The sequence below is a fragment of the Rhinopithecus roxellana genome, chromosome 19 (assembly GCF_007565055.1).
Source record: "Rhinopithecus roxellana isolate Shanxi Qingling chromosome 19, ASM756505v1, whole genome shotgun sequence".
NCBI classification, from domain to species: Eukaryota; Metazoa; Chordata; class Mammalia; order Primates; family Cercopithecidae; genus Rhinopithecus; species Rhinopithecus roxellana.
This window is the reverse complement of record NC_044567.1, coordinates 24,412,622-24,434,885: the sequence shown is the minus strand read 5'-3', so window position 1 is coordinate 24,434,885 and position 22,264 is coordinate 24,412,622. Positions and strand designations below refer to the sequence as shown.

The 22,264-nt window shown below is 39.2% G+C and overlaps 1 protein-coding gene across 7 annotated transcripts in view; it reads left to right on the top strand.

Annotated features, from left to right (window-relative positions):
* RPS6KB1 (ribosomal protein S6 kinase B1) overlaps positions 1-21,022 on the top strand; it is a 62,201-nt gene extending 41,179 nt beyond the window's left edge. For 2 of the 7 annotated variants that reach the window (XM_010364066.2, XM_030922939.1), the window contains 9 exons: positions 1,386-1,486; positions 4,569-4,659; positions 4,833-4,923; positions 5,596-5,703; positions 6,593-6,655; positions 6,840-6,917; positions 11,798-11,905; positions 16,016-16,128; positions 17,140-21,022. In XM_010364066.2, the coding sequence (XP_010362368.1) occupies positions 1,386-1,486; positions 4,569-4,659; positions 4,833-4,923; positions 5,596-5,703; positions 6,593-6,655; positions 6,840-6,917; positions 11,798-11,905; positions 16,016-16,128; positions 17,140-17,377 (991 nt within the window). In that variant the 3' untranslated portion in view covers positions 17,378-21,022. Of the gene's footprint in view, positions 1-137; positions 213-576; positions 813-1,385; positions 1,487-4,568; positions 4,660-4,832; positions 4,928-5,595; positions 5,704-6,592; positions 6,656-6,839; positions 6,918-8,317; positions 8,870-11,797; positions 11,906-16,015; positions 16,129-17,139 lie in introns of those variants that run through there. The other 5 variants (XM_030922941.1, XM_030922943.1, XR_004054945.1 and 2 more) reach the window with 4 other exon arrangements.
* The last annotated feature ends 1,242 nt before the right edge of the window (positions 21,023-22,264 follow it).

Here is a 22,264-nt window from a genome sequence, read left to right as displayed (position 1 = left end):
AAGCCCCATTCCCACTATGGGCATCTACATGATTCAGTAAATTGATCTGGAGCCAGTCAGTCACTCAGGACCTCAAGGGGGAGAAGCAGTTTTGGGACTGGGCAACTATGGAGGTCACATCATTCCTTTGCCCTTAGGCTTGAGTGGAACGCTCTTCACACCAGTTGTTCCTAACAGAACCATTCTCATTGCGGCTTTCTTTCCTTGAATTGGTAAGCTGCCTGCCTTGGCTGTGGGTGAGTGTGGTTTTCCAGTGAACCTTTATGTGTGGAACAATGGAAATTATCAGAAATCATCTCCTTTTTTTTTAGGCTATTTCTCAAGGTGCAGTCTTAGGGAGGTGATAAGCCTGGGCATATCATCTGTGGATTGATTATATAGTCAGGATGGGATTTACCCTCCTATTTCTAAACATGTCATCTGCTTCAAATTAAAAATATGCACATCCTTTTGTGAAACAACAATCTTGGGTCACAGTAAATCAGTTTATCCTACACATTAATTTAATAGAAAACAACACTTAAATGTTTTTTTCTACCTTGATTACCAAAACTGCATTCCATTGTTTAATTTCAGGCCTTTTCTAACACAGAAGCCTTAGGGATGAAGTGCCCTTTTTTGGAGGAGGCTCACTGAGCCGTGTTGGAGGCTGTTTGTGGTCCTGCTGGCTGTGAAACTGCCTCAGTCCTCTAGGACACACCCTCTCCATCCTGGAGTAATCTGCAGGATTGCAACATTGTTATGCAGCCAGTATTGCAGTGCCTTGTGCTTTTCGAATCCAGACAGGGTTGATTCAGCCCTTTATTCTTTTGAGGTAGATAAATTTGAGTGTCACACAGTTTATAGTTGTGGGCTGGCTGGCAGGAGGGAGGGCAGATACTGTGGGCCTAAGCTGTCTATAAATATGTAGCTGTATTAAGTAAGGGATGAGTGGGCTTCTAAGGGTCAGGTTATAAGATCCCTTTTGAAATCAAGACTTGGTCTCTGAGAATAACAAAGTTCCTATTTCCTATGGGATTTTAAAGTTGGGTGTGGATGGGAGAAATTTGCTTTGAAATGAATGACTCTTAGCTTAATTCCTACACAGACAGAACAAAACATGACCAATGTCAGTTTAGCATATTCTGGACATCTTTGCAATTTTAGCAGTATATTCTAATGGCAAAGTAAAGCACTTTATAGTTTCACTAAAATGAGTGAAACATAAATGTCCCCATGCCTTTTGGCAGCATCCTATGCCATCTCTTTTTCCCACACATCCCCCTACCCCACTAATTTGGTCTTTGGTGCATGTCTGTTTCTTTCAAGGAATTTTGCTCCATACATAAACTGCTTTGGATAGATTACACTCTTTTTTAATTTTATTAAATCACTTTTGTTTCCAGCTTTTACTTGGCAGAAATCTCCATGGCTTTGGGGCATTTACATCAAAAGGGGATCATCTACAGAGACCTGAAGCCGGAGAATATCATGCTTAATCACCAAGGTGGAGACATACCGTAAACAATTCTATAGTAAATAATCATCTTAAAATCCTCCCACACAGGTCATGGCCATTTTCAAAGCCCCGTATTCATCTCTCTATTTTGTGTATTTCCTCCCTCAGAATTTATGGCATAATAGTACTTGCTGATGTTTTAAGTCTTTAGGTAATTACGCTTGGTGAGAGTAAAAGAAGTTGAGGGTAATAGTCGCTCAACTGCCTTTTTTAGTTTAATCCTTACTCATTATAGTTTTTCATATTTTTGGAATCCTTACATAAAATGTTGTATAATGTTTTAGATTGTAAAAGCCAGTCTAAACATTAATTTTGGCTTGTTACTTAAATTGAAAAGTGAATATTAATTATATAAGTCGAGTTTTAATAATGAAAATATGTAAATATTGGCTGGACGCAGTGGCTCACACCTGTAATCCCAGCCCTTTGGGAGGCTGAGGTGGGTGGATCACCTGAGGTCAGGAGTTCAAGACGCCTGGCCAACATGGTGAAACCCCATCTCTACAAAACTACAAAAAAAAAATTAGCTGGGCATGATGGTGGGTGCCTGTAATCCCAGCTACTCAGGAGGCTGAGGTGGGAGAATCACCTGAACCCAGGCGGCGAAAGTTGCAGTGAGCCAAGATCATGACATTGCACTCCAGCCTGGGCGACAGAGCAAGACTCCGTCTCAAAAAAAAAAAAGAAAAAAGAAAATGAAAATATGTAAATATTAGAAGCTATGCTTCTTACTGTAGGTTTTATTAATGCTGGAAAAAGGATTGAAATTGAATCAAAGTATTTGATAAAACTTTGGAAATATGATGTTTAGTAGGGATCAGGTTACTGGTTTTTTTTTTTTTTTTTTTGAGATGGAGTCTTGCTCCATCTTGCTCTGTCGCCCGGGCTGGAGTGCAGTGGCCGGATCTCAGCTCGCTGCAAGCTCTGCCTCCCGAGTTTACACCATTCTCCTGCCTCAGCCTCCCGAGTAGATGGGACTACAGGCGCCCGCCACCTCGCCTGGCTAGTTTTTTGTATTTTTGTATTTTTTAATTTAATTTAATTTTATTTTATTTTATTATTATTATTTTTTTTTGAGACGGAGTCTCGCTCTGTCACCCAGGCTGGAGTGCAGTGGCCGGATGATCTCAGCTCACTGCAAGCTCTGCCTCCCGGGTTTACGCCATTCTCCGGCCTCAGCCTCCCGAGTAGCTGGGACTACAGGCGCCCACCACCTCGCCCGGCTAGTTTTCTGTATTTTTTAGTAGAGACGGGGTTTCACTGTGTTAGCCAGGTTTCGATCTCCTGACCTCGTGATCCGCCCGTCTCAGCCTCCCAAAGTGCTGGGATTACAGGCTTGAGCCACCGCGCCCGGCCTGTATTTTTTTAGTAGAGACAGGGTTTCACCATGTTAGCCAGGATGGTCTCGATCTCCTGACCTCATGATCCGCCCGTCTCGGCCTCTCAAAGTGCTGGGATTACAGGCTTGAGCCACCGCACCCGGCTTTTTTTTTTTTTTTTTTTTTTTGAGATGGGGGTTTCACTCTGTCACCCAGGCTGAAGTATAGTGGCATGATTACAGCTCACTGCAACCTCTGCCTCCCAGGCTCAAGTGACCTCCCACCCCAGGCCCTCAAGTAGCTGGGGCCACTGTGGCACACCACCATGCCGGGCTAATTTTTGGTATTTTTTGTAGAAATGGGGTTTCATCATGTTGTCCAGGGTGGTCTCAAACTCCTGAGCTCAATTGATCTGCCCGCCTTGGCCTCCCAAATTGCTGGGATTACAGGCATAATCCCCCTTCCCCCCAGCCAGAATCAGTTTATTCTTGCTGTTTGTTTGCAACAACAAACATAAACATCAGAGAGACTGATAATCTATACAGCTATAGATATAGCACACTGAGCCTTGACTACAACTGCATGCTGCTACAGACAGCTCAACTTATGCTAATCTGGGCTGTGGGTAGACTTGGCAATTCATACCCCAGAGGAGCAACCAGCTGACCCAGGGTATCTAGAAGGTGGTAGCAGCTGCTAATCTTAGATGTCTACAGAATAATCCATGAGGTAGTTAATTGGTTCAGACTCTTAGAAAATGATGTATGAACAACCGAGGCTCATATAAACATTCCAGATTATACTCCTCCACCCACCTTTTTTTTTAAAGGCAAAATTATATACTTAACTGAATATATCATGGGAATCAGTGTCTCTTCCTTCCTCTCATCAACACCTTCTCACTCCCCAAAACCTGGATTCTGATCTGAATTCTAAGTCACAGGATAGAAAAGGGGAGCAATATAATCGTTAACTTCTTTGATTCATAAGGTTGAGTGTATCAGATGGTTCTGTGAAAATAAAGGCCATACTTCTTCTGTATCAGAGTGTAGTATATATTTACATTTGAATCAATAGGCCATTGTGCCTTTTCTGTGAAATGAACCGCAAATACTAGAGTCCCTGAGGTTACTGAACCACTTGTTATGACAGTCCAGTAAAGAAAGCTAAACTTGAACTGAAATGATCTTTGTATGAGGTGGTAAGTTTTTTACTTTCTGGATCAGCGATGATTGATTCGTATTATCTAGCAATTTTATTTCTTTCCCCTAATTGGTAGCATTGGGCAGAGTGAGCTACCTTGTTATAGTGACTTTCTGAGACCATTTTCAGAACTCTTCACAGTTCACTGATAAAAGCTATATATTTGAAGTACTATCTCACAAAGGTATAGAATATGTTTTTTGGGGTCTGTGTACTTAAACTAGACTTCATAAAACAGTTTTCCCAGGATTTTTCTTTCTCGGGATGGTAGAGGATTCTGTGTATACTTAAAGCTAGAGCCTTAGACAGGTTATTTCACTTTTTTCTCTGTCTTTGTTTTCTCTTTACTAGATAGATTATATCATTGGCAAAAGGTGACTTTGCCCTAGCCTTAAACAGTTCGCATCCCATTTTATGGATGGTACCTTGTTCTTGACATCTGCAAGAAAAGTTAAATGGAAGGATAGATTAAGGTGTTATGTGACATGTTCAAACACTGCACATACTTGGAATTCTGAGAATAATCATGCTGTAATCTTTCATTGTAGGTCATGTGAAACTAACAGACTTTGGACTATGCAAAGAATCTATTCATGATGGAACAGTCACACACACATTTTGTGGAACAATAGAATACATGTGAGCTGCATGTTAAGCATAATTGGTTTGGGGGTAATAGCTAATTTTACCTCTTTTAAGGAATAGTATCTGTTTTCTGTACCCTCATTAACTCTGTATATTGTTTTTAAAATTCTAATTCAGATGATATGCAAATGGGTGAAGTTTTAAGCGTATTATTTTTCTCATTGTAGGGCCCCTGAAATCTTGATGAGAAGTGGCCACAATCGTGCTGTGGATTGGTGGAGTTTGGGAGCATTAATGTATGACATGCTGACTGGAGCAGTAGGTGCACAGTTAAAAGCTGCATGTATTATGGTCTGTGCTGAGTCACTGTAGCAAGAGACCTGTCCTGTGCTTTCTGAAAATGTTACCAGTGGAGTTTTCAAAGCCCAGAGATTTGTTATTAGTAGTTTAACACTAGTAATGCTGTATGATTATATGGGATCCTATACTTTCAGAAACATTTTCATTTAAATGATCTATGTCATGGCAGGCCTGTGAAATAGATGTTGAACAGATAATGCCCTTATTTTATAAATGGAGAAACTGAAGCATAAAATCACATAGCTCACTTATTATCACACAGCAAGTTAATGGTGGAAACACAGGCTTCCTTCCAAGACACTGCTACTTCCTCTGTCCTGTTGCTTAAAAACTGCACGTCTGCCGGGCACAGTGGTGCATGCCTGTAGCCCAAGCTACTCAGGAGGCTGAGGCGGGAGGATCATTTGAGCTAAGGATTATTAATAGAATCTAGCCTTGACAACATAGCGAGACCCTGTCTCTAAAACAAAATAAAGGTCTTTAGCAGTTAGCCTATTTCACAGCATACATTTCTGATCTCCATGCATAACTAATTCAGGAAATGGATAATATTGTTATTTAAAATTTGTTTCTTATATGCTAATATTTTTCACTCCCTGCTAATATTTTTCACTTGTCTTCTACTCTTAGCCCCCATTCACTGGGGAGAATAGAAAGAAAACAATTGACAAAATCCTCAAATGTAAACTCAATTTGCCTCCCTACCTCACGCAAGAAGCCAGAGATCTGCTTAAAAAGGTAAGGTTCTTAAATAGTCACTGACACTGTAAGATTCAATGACTAGGATTTAACTAGATAGAATTTAATGTATGTTTTGAATAAAGAGTCATATATAAATATTGAACAAAAAAAGTCTTTCATTTTTGAAGGCGAAGTACAGATTTGTTTAAAGACTTTCTTTTCATATTCTTTTTTTAGTTCTTTTTTTTGAAACAGAGTCTTGCTCTGTCACCCAGGCTAGAGTGCAGTGGTGCAATCTTGGCTTACTGCAACCTCAGTCTCCCAGGTTCAAGCGATTCTCTTGCCTCAGCCTCTCGAATAGCTGGGATTACAGGCATCTGCCACCATGCCCGGCTAATTTTTGTATTTTTAGTAGAGACAGGGTTTCACCATGTTGGTCAGACTGGTCTGGAACTCCTGACCTCAGGTGATCCATTGCCTTGACCTCCCAAAGTGCTGGATTACAGACCCTTAAACAATATTCAGTAGTAATTAGTAAACTATATTTTCTTTTTTTTCTGAGATGGAGTCTTGCTTTGTTGTCCAGGCTGGAGTGCAATGGCATGATCTTGGCTCGCTGCAACCTCCCCCTCCCAGGCTCAAGTGATTTTCCTGCCTCAGTCTCCCTAGTAGCTGGGATTACAGGCATGTGCCACCACACCAGGCTAGTTTTTGTATTTTTAGTAGAGAAGGGGTTTCACCATGTTGACCAGGCTGGTCTCGAACTCCCAACCTCTGGTGATCCACCTGCCTCAGCCTCCCAAAGTGCTGGGATTACAGGCATGAGCCACTGTGCCTGGCCAATAAACTATATTTTCTCAAGGCAAAGTAGACAAGCAAAGTCTAAAAAGGAAAAAAAAATCAGTTTGACTAGGGTTCTTTACCCAGGCTTTTTTTTCCTTTCAAGCTGCTGAAAAGAAATGCTGCTTCTCGTCTGGGAGCTGGTCCTGGGGACGCTGGAGAAGTTCAAGTAGGGTTTGGCATCTTTGGTGTTTTGTGGGGAAGATAATGCTAGTTTTATGTATTTCTGCGGGTTATATGTAGTTGCTTATAAGTTTAGCTTATTTTTGACTTGTAACTTCAAAAAGGTGATTCATTTATCAATCCAGCAAAGTCTATTCCCCTCAACTTTTCTTTCTGCTTTTTTTTCCTAGGCTCATCCATTCTTTAGACACATTAACTGGGAAGAACTTCTGGCTCGAAAGGTGGAGCCCCCCTTTAAACCTCTGTTGGTAAGTATACATGAAAGCATATAATTGGGTGCAGTGACTCACGCCTGTAATCCAAAAACTTTAAAGGGCCGAGGTGGGAGGATTGTTTGAGGCCAGGAGTTCAAGACCAGCATGGGCAACATAACAAGACTCCATATCTACAAAACATTTAAAAGTGTGTATTTTTAGTAGAGACTTAAAAGTTTTAGTAGAGACTCTACTGGGTGTGGTGGCATGTACCTGTAAGTCCCACCTACTTTCGAGGCTGAGGCAGGAGGATCACTTGGTATTTTTTTAGAATAAGAAAAATCTCAGAGCAGACAGAAACATTATTTTTATTAGCAGTTCAAAGATCTCTGGTTTATCCTCTCTTCAGCATCTTTGTTTTTATTTATTTTATTTTATTTTGAGACAGAGTCTCACTCTGTCACCCAGGATGGAGTGCAGTAGCATGATCACAGTTCAGTGCAGCCTTGACCTCACCAGGCTCACGTGATTCTCCCACCTCAGCTTCCCGAATAGCTGTGACTACAGACACATGTCACCATGTCTGGCTAATTTTTTTGTATTTTTTATAGAAACAGGGTTTTGGCCGGGCGCGGTGGCTCAAGCCTGTAATCCCAGCACTTTGGGAGGCCGAGACGGGTGGATCACGAGGTCAGGAGATCGAGACCATCCTGGCTAACATGGTGAAACCCCGTCTCTACTAAAAATACAAAAAACTAGCCGGGCGAGGTGGCAGGCGCCTGTAGTCCCAGCTACTTTGGAGGCTGAGGCAGGAGAATGGCGTAAACCCAGGAGGCGGAGCTTGCAGTGAGCTGAGGTCCGGCCACTGCACTCCAGCCCTGGCGACAGAGCAAGACTCCGTCTCAAAAAAAAAAAAAAAAAAAAAAAAAGAAACAGGGTTTTGCCATGTCTCCCAGACTGGTCTCGAACTCCTGGGCTCAAGTTATCCACTCACCTCAGCCTCTCAAAGTGCTGGGATTACAGGTGTGAGCTTCTGCACCCAGCCAAGCATCTTTTATTTTTCTACTATCTTTTAAAGAACTAAAGCCAGTGGCAACTGACTGTATTAGCTATTTTTAAGTCAGTTATCTAAGACAATTAAATATTTCAGGTAGTTGGTACTTTTCTTTTTCTGGTTTTATTTTGCTTAATTTAACCATTTTAAATATGATTCTCTGGGAATTTTTTCTTCAAAATATATGTGCATTCGTTTGCTAGGCTTGCTGCAACAAAGTACCACAAACCGGGTGGCTGAGACAACAGAAATTTATTATCTCATAGATCTGGAGACTAGAAGTTCTACATCATGTTGTTAGAGTTGGTTTCTTTGATGACTGTGAGGAACTGTATGTTCCTTGCCTCTGCCCTGGCTTCTGGTGGTTTGCTGGTAATCTTTGTCATTCTTTGGCTTGTAGGTACATCACCCGGATCTCTGCCTTCATGTTCACATGGTGTTCTACCTGTGTGCATATCTGTGGCCAAATTTCCCCTTTTTATAAGGATACCAAGCATATTGGATTAGGGTTCCTCTCTACTCCAGTAGGACCTCATCTTCACTAATTACATCTGCAATAACCCTTTCCAAATAAGGTCACATTCTGAGGAACTAGAGGTTAGAATTTCAACATACGAAATTTTTTGGGGGGTGGGTAAGGCACACGCTTCAACCCATAGCAATATGTTTTTGAGTAAATGAGTTAGTGTGTTAGTTATTGTCTTTCTCCCACCTTAGAATCTGAGAAAATACAGTTTCTTTTTCCATTCCTTGGGATGTAGGTGGAGAAGGAGGAGGATGATGATGGTGATTATTTTTTGGTCATGGAGCATAATGTGACCCACTTTAAAAAACAACAGACAGTTGTAAGGAGGATAACTGTCATACACCTACCGCCCAGCTTAAAAAATGATCAGGTCATCTTGTTTAAACATAACTGCCATCCCAGCATCACACCTCAGAAGTTGACAGTTTGCCCAGTTTTTTTTTTTTTTCCTCTTTTTCTTTTTTTTTTTTGAGATAGGATCTTTCTCTGTTGCCCAGGCAGGAGTGCAGTGGCATGATCATGGCTCATGGCAGCCTCAACCTCCCAGGCTCAAGGGATCCTCCCGTATAGCTGGGACCACAGGGGTGTATCACCACACCCAGCTAGTTTTTTGAATTTTTCTAGAGATGAGGTTTCCCTGTGTTGCCCCACCTAATTTTTTGTTGTTGTTGTTGTTGTTCCATTTTTTTCTCGTCCTGTTTGTGAGAATTTAATCAAGGTCTGTATATAACTTGGTTACTATGTCTCTTAGGTCTCTTGTCCTTTACAGATTCCCCTTGTGATTTACTGACGAAACCGGGTATTTGTCCTATAGAATTCTCAAATTTTGATTTCGTTTATATTATCCCTATAGTTTCATTGACCATGTTCATCTGTTCCCTGAACTTCCAAAAACTGGTAGTTAAATTTAGGTGGTTGATCTGATTCAGATTAAACTCTCAGTATTGCATGCTTTGATCAGGTGGCATAATGTATTTTTTTTTTTTTTTTTTTTTTTTTGAGGCAGAGTCTCGCTCTGTCACCCAGGCTGGAGTGCAGTGGCTGGATCTCAGCTCACCGCAAGCTCCGCCTCCCGGGTTTACGCCATTCTCCTGCCTCAGCCTCCCGAGTAGCTGGGACTACAGGCGCCCGCCACCACGCCCGGCGAGTTTTTTGTATTTTTTAGTAGAGACGGGGTTTCACCGTGTTAGTCAGGATGGTCTCGATCTCCTGACCTCGTGATCCGCCCGTCTCAGCCTCCCAAAGTGCTAGGATTACAGGCTTGAGCCACCGCACCCGGCCTTTTTTTTTTTAAGTCATATTAGTGGTCACTGATCATTGCCTGTGTCAGCATTTCACTACCAGGGTAATTTGGCAATGTCTGGAGATACAGTGATTGTCACAGCTTGGGGGAGGGAATGCTGAGGCACCTTTAGGGGTAAGAGTCAGCACAGCGAAGTATGAATAGGCCTGAAATGTCAGTAGCACTGAGGTTGAGAAAGTCTGGCCTACTTTTATAATTTCATCAGGTGTTTGTGAAATGGTCTTATTCTGTTATTTCTTCTTTCTTTTTAGCTTGAATTCTTCATAAAGAGAAACTCTTTGATCAGTTAGTTACTCAAGGTATACGTCATACAGGAAAGGCAGGATGTATGTTTGATTCTTTCCTAGTTTTCAAAATAATGAATTAGTTCCCTAGCATCTTCCAAAATTGACCAATGAACTTTGTGTATTTTTTTCTTTTTTAGTGTATTATGAACTTACACCTTTTAACATATTTGTGTTTCATTTCATTGCAGTTATTTTTATTTTTATTGATTCATGTATTCATTTTATTTATTAATTTATTGTTTTGAGGCAGGGTCTTACTCTGTCACCCAAGCCGTAGTGCAGTGGTATAATTTCTGCCCACTGCAGCCTTGACTTCCCAGCCTCCAGCAATCCTCCCACCTCAGCCTCTTAAGTAGCAGGGACCACAGGTACACCACCATGCCCAGCTAATTTTTGTGTTTCTGGTAGAGACAGCGTTTTGCCATGTTCACCAGGCTGGTCATCAACTCCTGAGCTCAAAAGCAGTCCACCTGCCTCTGCCTCCCGAAGTGTTGGGATGATAGACGTGAGCCCCCGCGCCTGGCAGTTGTCTTTATTGATGCTCAATGTTTCCCTTTGTTGAATGCTGGGTGCAGTGAATGCTGGGTGCGTCTTCATGTTGGTTTCTGAGTCCTTTTGACATGAGCACATGGGCTGTTGTTGTACCAGAGAGCAAAATAAGGAAACTGGTGTTCTATGCTTATCTTGTGCATTTCCCCACACTTGGAATCAGCCATTACTCCAGGGAATGCAGGTTCACAGTCTGGGCTCTGAGAGAATTATAAGATCAGTGTGGTCATCTTTCAGTATTAAGTCAGATATTCTAAATTATTATTTACTTCCTACATTTGGCCCAAGAGTCTAACCAGATATTTTGGGAGAGAAGGAATTAAATAAATGGATCTCATGGTTAGAACTGAAGTGATAACTATACTTTCACAGGGAAATATAACTTACAAACCATGCGGAATAGAAAATTATTTTTGCTCCTTTAGATTTCTAAAGGAATGAAACACACTGTGGGAAGAAACTTTAATTGGAGCATCTCATCAGTGTTATTCATGTTTTAACTCTGCTTCAGTAGTTTTTCAGGTTTATTACAAACCTGCAGTGGCCAAATGAACTAATTATCTCTAAACAGGGATTTAGCCAGTGGACTAGGCACACTGAAGCTTTGTGAGACGGGAAATTGATATTAACATTTTTTCCAGCTTGTTTTGAGCTCAATATATTCATTTTTTTTTTTTTTTTATTGAGACAGACTCTTGCACTGTCGCCTGAGCTGGTGTGCAGTGGCACGATCTCTGCTTGCTGCAACCTCTGCCTCCCAGGTTCAAGCAATTCTCCTGCCTCAGCCTCCCAAATAGCTAGGATTACAGGAGCATGCCACCATGCCTGGCTAATTTTTTTTATTTTTAGTAGAGACGGGGTTTCGCTATGTTGGCCAGGCTAGTCTTGAACTCCTGACCTTGTGATCCGCCTGCCTCAGCCTCCCAAAGTGCTGGGATTACAGGCGTAAGCCACCATGCCCAGTCGATATATTCTCATTTTTAATAGGAATAACTCTATACTAAAATCTATTTGAGTGCAAGTTTAAGATTTGAAGATGTAATTTGACTCAGTACTTTCCACCTGCATTTTTTTCTTCATTCTGTGCCTGCTAAGACTATTCTAATACTTTATTATAATTAACCCCTGCGAAAAGAGCTCCCAGAGCTTACAGTGCATTTGATTGATGTAATATGGACTATTTATTATTTTCTAAATTATTTTGTTTGTATAAAGCAATCTGAAGAGGATGTAAGTCAGTTTGATTCCAAGTTTACACGTCAGACACCTGTCGACAGCCCAGATGACTCAACTCTCAGTGAAAGTGCCAATCAGGTCTTTCTGGTAAGTGAAAGAATTTCCATGTAGTCATGGGAAATTTTAAGTATGAGGATGGGCTCTTGGATAAGAAAATTCAGTTTGCTTGCTTTGCAGTTCGTGTAGGTAACTGGGCACACTTTTTTTTTTTAATTAGCGATGCCCTTATAACTTACTGATACCTACAAAATTGATTTTCATAATCCAACATTTTATTTTAGCAATTAGGGTGGGAATGTACAATTCTTTGGAGAGTATGATTCCCTTTTTTGGTTGGGCCACAGATGTAAAATGGAGTTTGGCTTAGCATCTCAACCAAAAATTAGTCTTAGCAGTGAGGAGAAAAACCTCACACTAACTACATGTATTTTATTCCTGAAACAGCTGTAGATTTTTGGTACTCTTTTTTTTTTTTTTTTTTTTAAGACAGGGTCTCACCTTGTAGCCCAGGCTTAGGTGTAGGGTATAGTGGTGTGATCACAGTTCTCTGCAGCCTTGACCTCCCAGGCTCAAGTGATCCACCCATTTCAGCCTTGTGAGTACCTGGACTACAGGTGCCACATCACCTAAGTTTTTATTTTTTTTGTAGAGACAGAGTCTCACTATTTTACTCCTGGACTCAAGCTATCTTCCCACTTCGGCTTCCCAAAGTACCACAGTTATAGGCATGAACCATCATTCCTGGCCCCAATTTTTGGTACTCTTAACATAAGTAGGGGATTTTTTTTTTTCTTTTTTGAGACAGAGTCTTGCTCTGTCGCCAGGTTGGAGTGTGGTGGCGTGATCTCAGCTCACTGCAACCTCTGCCTCCTGAGTTCAAGTGATTCTCCTGTCTCAGCCTCCCAAGTAGCTGGGACTAAAGGCGCGTGTCACCACGCCCAGTTAATTTTTGTATTTTTAGTAGAGACAGGGTTTCACCGTGTGGGCCAGGATGATCTTGATTTCTTGACCTCGTGATCCACCTGCCTGATTACAGGCATGAGTCACCGCGCCCGGCCAAGTAGGGGATTTTTTTAACATTAATTGTGAATATTTGACATCAAAATATATTGGTTCATATGTAATAGTGAATTCTCATCATAGAAATGCCTGTATAGATTTATAGCTCGTCTCCTCAGAAGAGTAAAGGTTTTTGATGTTGGCCAACAGAAATGATGGATTTATATCAGATGACCGTGAATGCATACTATTTTGCTAAAATATCACATGCTTGTTGATTTTATTACTGTACTTAATATGTCACATGAACATTTATCTCATTTTGTATCCTTTTTTTTCTTTTGTCATTCCTTTTTGGACTACCTCTAGGGATAACAGAATATGGGTAAAATAATTGTTTAGGAGTGTTTTTTCCCGTTTTTGAGTTCACTGGATTTGTCACTAACTTAATTCTCAAGCTTTTCTTCCCCACACTGCTCACTATGTAATAGAAGTAGTGTTGTATCTTATGGGATGGGAAATAAGCTCTAAAGTTCACATGGAGTTGGGGCAGGGTGGCTCACGCCTATAACCTTGAGGTCAGGAGTTCGAGACCAGCCTCGCCAACATGGTGAAACCCTGTCTCTACTAAAAATACAAAAATTAGCCGGGTGTGGTGGCGTGCACCTGTGGTACTAACTACTTGGGAGGCTGAGGCAGGAGAATCACTTGAACCCGGAAGGCAGAGGTTTGCAGGAGCCAAGACTATGCCACTGCACTCCAGCCTGAGCAATAGTGAGACTCCGTATCAAAAAAAAAAATAATTAATTAAAAAAAAAGTTAGCATGGAATGCAAAAGTTGTGTATAGTACAGTATAGTTTGAGTAAACAACACTGAATAATAATAGTCCTATAAATTAGTAATATAGAGCACATAGGCAAAAATATAATCTTACAGTATTAATTACATAAGAGATAAAAGATGAGTGAGTGCATGCATGGTTTTAAATTCAAGTTTGATGGTACATGATCAAAGTTACGGCATCTGTTAGTAAAATCTTAGGTTCAGTTATGGAAGTGGGCATGAATCACTTTAATTTTGGCATTTTTTTTCTCTCATGTACTACAGATGTGGAAATTATACCTTTGATTTAAAATAGAGACCTTTTCCTCAATTGAACATTGCAGAATTTCAACTTATGTGACAGTTTTTCACCCACAAAATAGAAGCATTTTATTTAGCTACCAAGAAATCCAAAGTTGTGGCGGCAAAAGTGAGATATTGAAGCTTTCATTGCCAGTTACGGTATTATCGAGCTTTTCATAATTACTTAAATTGGCTAACTGATGAACAGAACAATTCATTTGTTAGGTTGTAGCCAGAATTCTGTACATAAAGTGGATCTCGTTAAACATTAATAAAAAAATAGGCCGGGCGCAGTGGGTCATGCCTGTAATCCCAGCACTTTGGGAGGCTGAGGTGGGTGGATGACAATGTCAGGAGTTCCAGACCAGCCTGGCCAATATGATGAAAACCTGTCCCTACTAAAAAGACAAAAATTAGCCAGGCGTGATGACTGTAGTCCCAGCTACTGGGAAGGCTGAGGCAGGAGAATCGCTTGAACCTGGGAGGTGGAGGTTGCAGTGAGCCAAGATCGTGCCCCTCACTGCACTCCAGCCTGGGCGATGGAGCGAGACTCCATCTCAAAAAAAAAAAAAAAATACACACACACACACACACACACACATATATACACACACATATACACACACACATATATATAGTGACATCCCACTTATCTGGATAATGTGGTTCTAGCAACCTCATTTCAACAAATAATTCAATTCCTGTTGTAAGACCCCATCACATAATTAGAGGAAATTCAAAGATGATTAAGGCACAGCCTGTACCTCATGGTAGTTACAGCTTTAGTTCACTAGAATGTTTGTAAAATTATTCTCTGAAGTTCACATGTAACTGTCACAATTCATATGCACTTCAGAATTGCACCTCACTCTTTGGGCCTTCACTCAGAGCTTTGTTGAGTCTTACTTATTGTAACACATAATGCTTACTCATAGATTTTGATAAATAGAAGATAGGTGAAGATGGTTAAAAGAATGAACATTGACAGCTAGAGAAATGACAGCCGGTAGCCTAATAGTAAGGTCCAAGAGAGAACTAAAATGAACAGAACTGCATTTTTGCCTATTACAACTGAAAGGTTTTGAAATGTTGATACTTATTCATCAAGAAAATACCAAATTCTAGCTGGGCAGAGATCACACATGCCTATGTAGTCCCAGCTACTTGAGGGGCTGAGGTGGGAGAACAGCTTGGCTCCAGGAGTTTGAGGCTGTAGTGAGCTATGATAACACCACTGCACTCCAGCCTGGGCAATATAGGGATACCCCATCTCTTAAAACAAAACACAAATTCTGTCTAATCATTGGCATAAAACCAGAAAGATCACAAGATCTGACTTTGATGCCAAGTCAGAAAATTGTTTTTACTTTGGCCTAATTATGAGAAACTGTTTTGGGGTGATAAACTTAATTGCTTACATGCCTGTGGCTAGAAACACTAGAAGTTTCTTTATGTTTCTCCTAGTATTTAACATCTTTTTTTTTTTTTTTTTTAATTTTTGAGATGGAGTCTTGCTCTGTTGCCCAGGCTAGAATGCGGTGTTGCGATCTCTGCTCACTGCAACCTCTGCCTCTCAGGTTCAAGTGATCCTCTTGCCTCAGCCTCCCGAGTAGCTGGGATTATAGGCGTGCACCACCATGCATGGCTAATTTTTGTATTTTTAGTAGAGACGGTGTTTCCCCATATTGGCCAGGCTGGTTTTGAACTCCTGACCTCAGGTGGTCTGCCTGCCTTGGCCTCCCAAAATGCTGGGATGACAGGCATGAGCCACTGTGCCTAGCCGTATTTAACATCTTCATATGGAGCCTGAATACTCCTGTTTTTTTTCTGTTCCTGTCAGCAGGGTGGAAGTTTGCTAGCAACCAGGCTCAATAGAATTCTGTTTTCTTGAAGTGTGTGCCTCATGAAATGGGTGGAAAGAAGTTAACAGGTCTAAAAATGAGGTTGAGGATGTGGGAGAGTGTACACATAAAGGTGTGAATCATTGTGTAGGTATGTCAGACTGAACAGCCCCATTTTCTTGAGATGTATGACAAAATGCCATTCTGTAGTCCACTGTTACTGTCTTTCAGGGTTTTACATATGTGGCTCCATCTGTACTTGAAAGTGTGAAAGAAAAGTTTTCCTTTGAACCAAAAATCCGATCACCTCGAAGATTTATTGGCAGCCCACGAACACCTGTCAGGTATTTCACTCTTATTTTCATTTTTTTTTTTATTACAACCTATGAGAGTGTTTGCTTAAGAAATTTATGCCAAGTTACATAAATGAAGGACTGTCATGTTCTCTTTGGTTGACATAAGCACATTTATATCTCACAATGCAAAGGACTAGTCTGACTAATCTGTGATGTTATATGGTTTACCTTCCCTCCTGAAAGTAAGCAGCCACACTGGCAAATGTTTCTGTTTATCCATTCACTCAGCATTTATTGTGCACCAAGAGCACCAGCACTGCATGCTGCATGTTGTGTGTGTGTGTGTACAGTACTATAATACAGTAATTGTCCCTGTCCTGATGAAGCTTACAATGTAGTGGGAGAGTCACAATAGACAAAGGATATACAAAAATATAAGTAGTGCTAAGTGCTATAATTTAAAAGGGGGAAAAAAGAATGTAGTGGTAGACAGCAGAGGAAAAACAAGGGGGCTTCTACTCATAGTGGTCAGAGAAAGGCCTCCCTGGTGTAGTAACACCTAGCAGTGAACAGAAAGAGCCAGCCCTACAAAAATAGAAGGTTTAAGAATGTTGCAGGCAGAAGAACAGCAAATGCAAAAGCCCTGAGGGAGGAGAAAAGTTATCCTTTTCCTGGAAATGAGATCAGTGTTCCTGGAGTGTGTGGTGAGTGAGGAGAAGGGCAGAGGTTTGGAAAAGGATTTTATTTTAAATGCAATAGAAAGCTGTTTTGAGCAGGGGAGAGTAAAATGATATATATATATAATATGTATTTAAATATATATATCATTGAGGGGTTTGGGTGTCACGTGTAGAAGTAAAGAGACTGGTTAGGAAATTCTAGCAGTTAATCTAGGCGGGCGAGAGATGGTTCAACTTTTGCCTTTGTGCTAATCCACATGAAAATAAAATTAAATGAAAATAAATGTCATATTACCCCACTCCCTTTAAATGTAAAGGAAATATGTCTTGTTGAGATGACCCTTAAACAAATGAATGATAGCTCTTCCTTGTCTTAAAGCCCAGTCAAATTTTCTCCTGGGGATTTCTGGGGAAGAGGTGCTTCGGCCAGCACAGCAAATCCTCAGACACCTGTGGAATACCCAATGGAAACAAGTGGCATAGAGCAGATGGATGTGACAATGAGTGGGGAAGCATCGGCACCACTTCCAATACGACAGCCGAACTCTGGGCCATACAAAAAACAAGCTTTTCCCATGATATCCAAACGGCCAGAGCACTTGCGTATGAATCTATGACAGAGCAATGCTTTTAATGAATTTAAGGCAAACAAGGTGGAGAGAGCGATGTGTGAGCATCCTGCAAAGTGAAACGACTCAAAATGACAGTTTCAGAGAGTCAGTGTCATTACATAAAACACTTTGGACAGAGGAAAAATAAACATGGATTTAAAAAAATCAATCAATGGTGCAAAAAAAAAACTTAAAGCAAAATAGTATTGCTGAACTCTTAGGCACATCAAGTAATTGATTCCTCGCGACATCTTCTCAAACTTATCAAGGATTTTCATGTTGATGACTCGAAACTGACAGTATTAAGGGTAGGATGTTGCTCCTGAATCACTGTTGAGTTCTGATTGTGTCGAAGAAGGGTTATCCTTTCATTAGGCAAAGTACAAAATTGCCTATAATACTTGCAACTAAGGACAAATTAGCATGCAAGCTTGGTCAAACTTTTTCCAGCAACTTGGAATCAAAGACAAAAGAAACTTACCAATTGATGTTTTACGTGCAAACAACCTGAATTTTTTTTTATATAAATATATATTTTTCAAATAGATTTTTGATTCAGCTCATTATGAAAAACATCCCAAACTTTAAAATGCGAAATTATTGGTTGGTGTGAAGAAAGCCAGACAACTTCTGTTTCTTCTCTTGGTGAAATAATAAAATGCAAATGAATCATTGTTAACCACAGCTGTGGCTCGTTTGAGGGATTGGGGTGGACCTGGGGCTTATTTTCAGTAACCCAGCTGCAATACCTGTCTGTAATATGAGAAAACAAAAAAGAATCTATTTAATCATTTCTACTTGCAGTACTGCTATGTGCTAAGCTTAACTGGAAGCCTTGGAATGGGCATAAGTTGTATGTCCTACATTTCATCATTGTCCCGGGCCTGCATTGCACTGGAAAAAAAATCGCCACCTGTTCTTATACCAGTATTTGGTTCAAGACGCCAAACGTGTTCAGCCTTTGGCTGAAGAACAAAAGAGAGTCAGGATAAAAAATACATACTGCGGTCGGCAAGGTGAGGGAGATAGGGATATCCAGGGGAAGAGGGTGTTGCTGTGGCCCACTCTCTGTTTAATCTCTTTACAGCAAATTGGTAAGATTTTCAGTTTTACTTCTTTCTACTGTTTGTGCTGTCTACTTTCCTTATATTTTTTTTCTCAACAGTTTTAAAAAGAAAAAAAAGGTCTATTTTTTTTTCTCCTATACTGGGGCTACATTTTTTGATTGTAAAAATATTTGATGGCCTTTTGATGAATGTCTTCCACAGTAAATAAGAAAACTTAGTGACTTAATTTAGGAAACATGTTAACAGGACACTATGTTTTTGAAATTGTAACAAAATCTACATAAATGATTTACAGGTACAAAGAATAAAAATAAAGGTAACTTTACCTTTCTTAAATATTTCCTGCCTTAAAGAGAGCATTTCCATGACTTTAGCTGGTGAAAGGGTTTAATATCTGCAGAGCTTTATAAAAATATATTTCAGTGCATACTGGTATAATAGATGATCATGCAGTTGCAGTTGAGTTCTATCACCTCTTTTTGTTTGTCTTTTATAATGTCTTCAGTCTGAGTGTGCAAAGTCAATTTGTTGTATTTTGCAACCCTAGGTTTTTTTAAATAGATGCTGCTTGCTATGTTTTCAAACCTTTTTGAGCCATAGGATCCAAGCCATAAAATTCTTTATGCATGTTGAATTCAGTCAGAAAAGAGCAAGGCTTTGCTTTTTGAAATTGCAACTCAAATGAGATGGGATGAAATCCTATGACAGTAAGCAAAAACAGAACCATGAAAAATGATTGGAAATATACCTTTTCAATTGTGGCAATAATTGAAAGAATAGATAAAAGCTCATCTTTGGACAGAAAGCCTTTTTTAAAAAAATCACTCCCTCTTACCCCTCCTCCCTTATTGCAGCAGCCTACTGAGAACTTCATGACTGTTGCTGGTAAATTAGAAGCTACAATAATAATTAAGGGCAGAAATTATACTTTAAAGTGCAGATCCTTGTTCTCTGACAATTTGTGATGTCTGAAAAAACAGAACCCGAAAAGCTATGGTGATATGTACAGGCATTATTTCAGACTGTAAATGGCTTGTGATACTCTTGATACTTGTTTTCAAATATGTTTACTAACTGTAGTGTTGACTGCCTGACCAAATTCCAGTGAAACTTATTCACCAAAATATTCCTCCTAGGTCCTATTTGCTAGTAACATGAGCACTGTGATTGGCTGGCTATAACCACCCCAGTTAAACCATTTTCATAATTAGTAGTGCCAGCAATAGTGGCAAACACTGCAACTTTTCTGCATAAAAAGCATTAATTGCACAGCTACCATCCACACAAATACATAGTTTTTCTGACTTCACATTTATTAAGTGAAATTTATTTCCCATGCTGTGGAAAGTTTATTGAGAACTTGTTTCATAAATGGATATCCCTACTATGACTGTGAAAACATGTCAAGTGTCACATTAGTGTCACAGACAGAAAGCACACACCTATGCAATATGGCTTATCTATATTTATTTGTAAAAATCCAAGCATAGTTTAAAATATGATGTCGATATTACTAGTCTTGAGTTTCTAAGAGGGTTCTTTATGATTATACCAGGTAAGTGTATAAAAGAGATTAAGTGCTTTTTTTTCATCACTTGATTATTTTCTTTAAAATCAGCTATTACAGGATATTTTTTTATTTTATACATGCTGTTTTTTAATTAAAATATAATCACTGAATTGAAGTTTACTAATTTGATTTTATAAGGTTTGTAGCATTACAGAATAACTAAACTGGGATTTATAAACCAGCTGTGATTAACAATGTAAAGTATTAATTATTGAACTTTGAACCAGATTTTTAGGAAAATTATGTTCTTTTTCCCCTTTTATGGTCTTAACTAATTTGAATCCTTCAAGAAGGATTTTTCCATACTATTTTTTGAGATAGGAGATAATTTGAGGGGAGGGGTGGAGGATGCATGTTTGATATTCCATAAATTCAACATTCTTTACTATAGGTGATAAATGATTATAAACAAGATGCATCTTAGATAGTATTAATATACTGAGCCTTGGATTATATATTTAATATAGGACCTATTTTGAATATTCAGTTAATCATATGGTTCCTAGCTTACAAGGGCTAGATCTAAGATTATTCCCTTGAGAAATGTTGAATTTATGAAGAATAGATTTTAAGGCTTTAAAAATGGTTAATTTTTCAAAAACATCAATGTCCAAACATCTACCTTTTTCACACGAGTAGACACTAGCAAGCTGGACAAACTATCACAAAAGTATTTGTCACACATAACCTGTGGTCTGTTGCTGATTAATACAGTACTTTTTCTTGTGTGATTCTTAACATTATAGCACAAGTATTATCTCAGTGGATTATCTGGAATAACATCTGAAAGATGGGTTCGTCTATGTTTGTGTTTGCTCTTTAAACTATTGTTTCTCCTATCCCAAGTTGGCTTTGCATCTATCAGTAAATAAAATTCTTCAGCTGCCTTATTAGGAGTGCTATGAGGGTAACACCTTTTCTGCTTTTCATCTTGTATTTAGTTTACTGTATTATTTGATTTCAGATTGAATGAATGTAAATAGAAATTAAATGCAAATTTGAATGAACATAAAATAGAAGTGATTTATTTTTTATTATCCTACGATAGGAAGAAATTAGTATATATATCAGGTGTATACATGGTTTAAATAATTTATTTTCATTAACATATCAGATGTGTTCAAGTTGTCATATAAATAAACTATGTAAGGAATGGGTTAAAAGCTGTTCTGCTGAGAAATTGAAGCTATTTAAGTATGTAACAAGTTTACTGATTTTTATGTTAAATGTTACACATCTTTGATTTTCAAGTTATGTCAGATAGTAGACATGAATTGTTTACTTAAAAAAAATACATGTAACAACCTACGTGAAAGCTAGCTTCACAAAAAACTCTAGGAAGACCTTCTTGTGCTAACAATCAACAATTTGTTCAGCCATACTTGGTCAGCTACATTTGATAATTGGATGTGTATGCACAAAATAACGTAGTGAACAAATCTGTTTTAACTAATGTCTCAATATATCTAGTGTAAGCTGGGTATTTTGCACGAACCACTTCTTACCTGTGAGGTAATTATACCACACTTGCCAAGGGAATTTCTCTACAGAAGCTCTCAAACTGATTTTACCTTGCTATACAACATAGTAGCATACCAATACTAGTAAAACAATCTTTTAGAAGTCATGATTTGAATTCAGAGTAAATGAGTTTCTGAATCTATATTACCTTTTTTTGAGGTGAAGGAATAGAGGGATGAAAGAAATGCTTCCAGTTCATCAGCACTGTTATTGGATGGCATAGCTCCATTAGATTTTCTCCCTTTTCAATTTATATGTAAACTGCATTCCCCAAAAAAATAAACCCACTATGCACCTCCTTGGTTATTTAAACACATTAAAAAACAGTACTGTCTGAATAGTTACAGGGTAAACAAATGTATTACATAGGTATTGTAATAGGGCTGAAGTAAAATGCTATTCTTGTGTTTGAACAGGAAGTCATCTTGGCTATCCTTCACAGCCGAATTGTAATCCCAAATTGTTTTTCTCACCCATCCTCTGCTGCATACCTAAATAATACAACTATTAGCATCACCACAAAGCCATTTAAATTATATTTGTAGTGGGTCTCAAAGTAGATAACAAAGTGAAATATACTATATTTGAATACAGTTGTACTTAGAACCTGGTAGTATTTACCTGGAGAAAATAAGGTACAGACTTGCTAATGTTCATTTGTCAATTTGGATGGCCATACAGTCATGAAAGTGCCTTCTATAACCAGTTGGTCAGTATCCTTATTAATCCATGTGC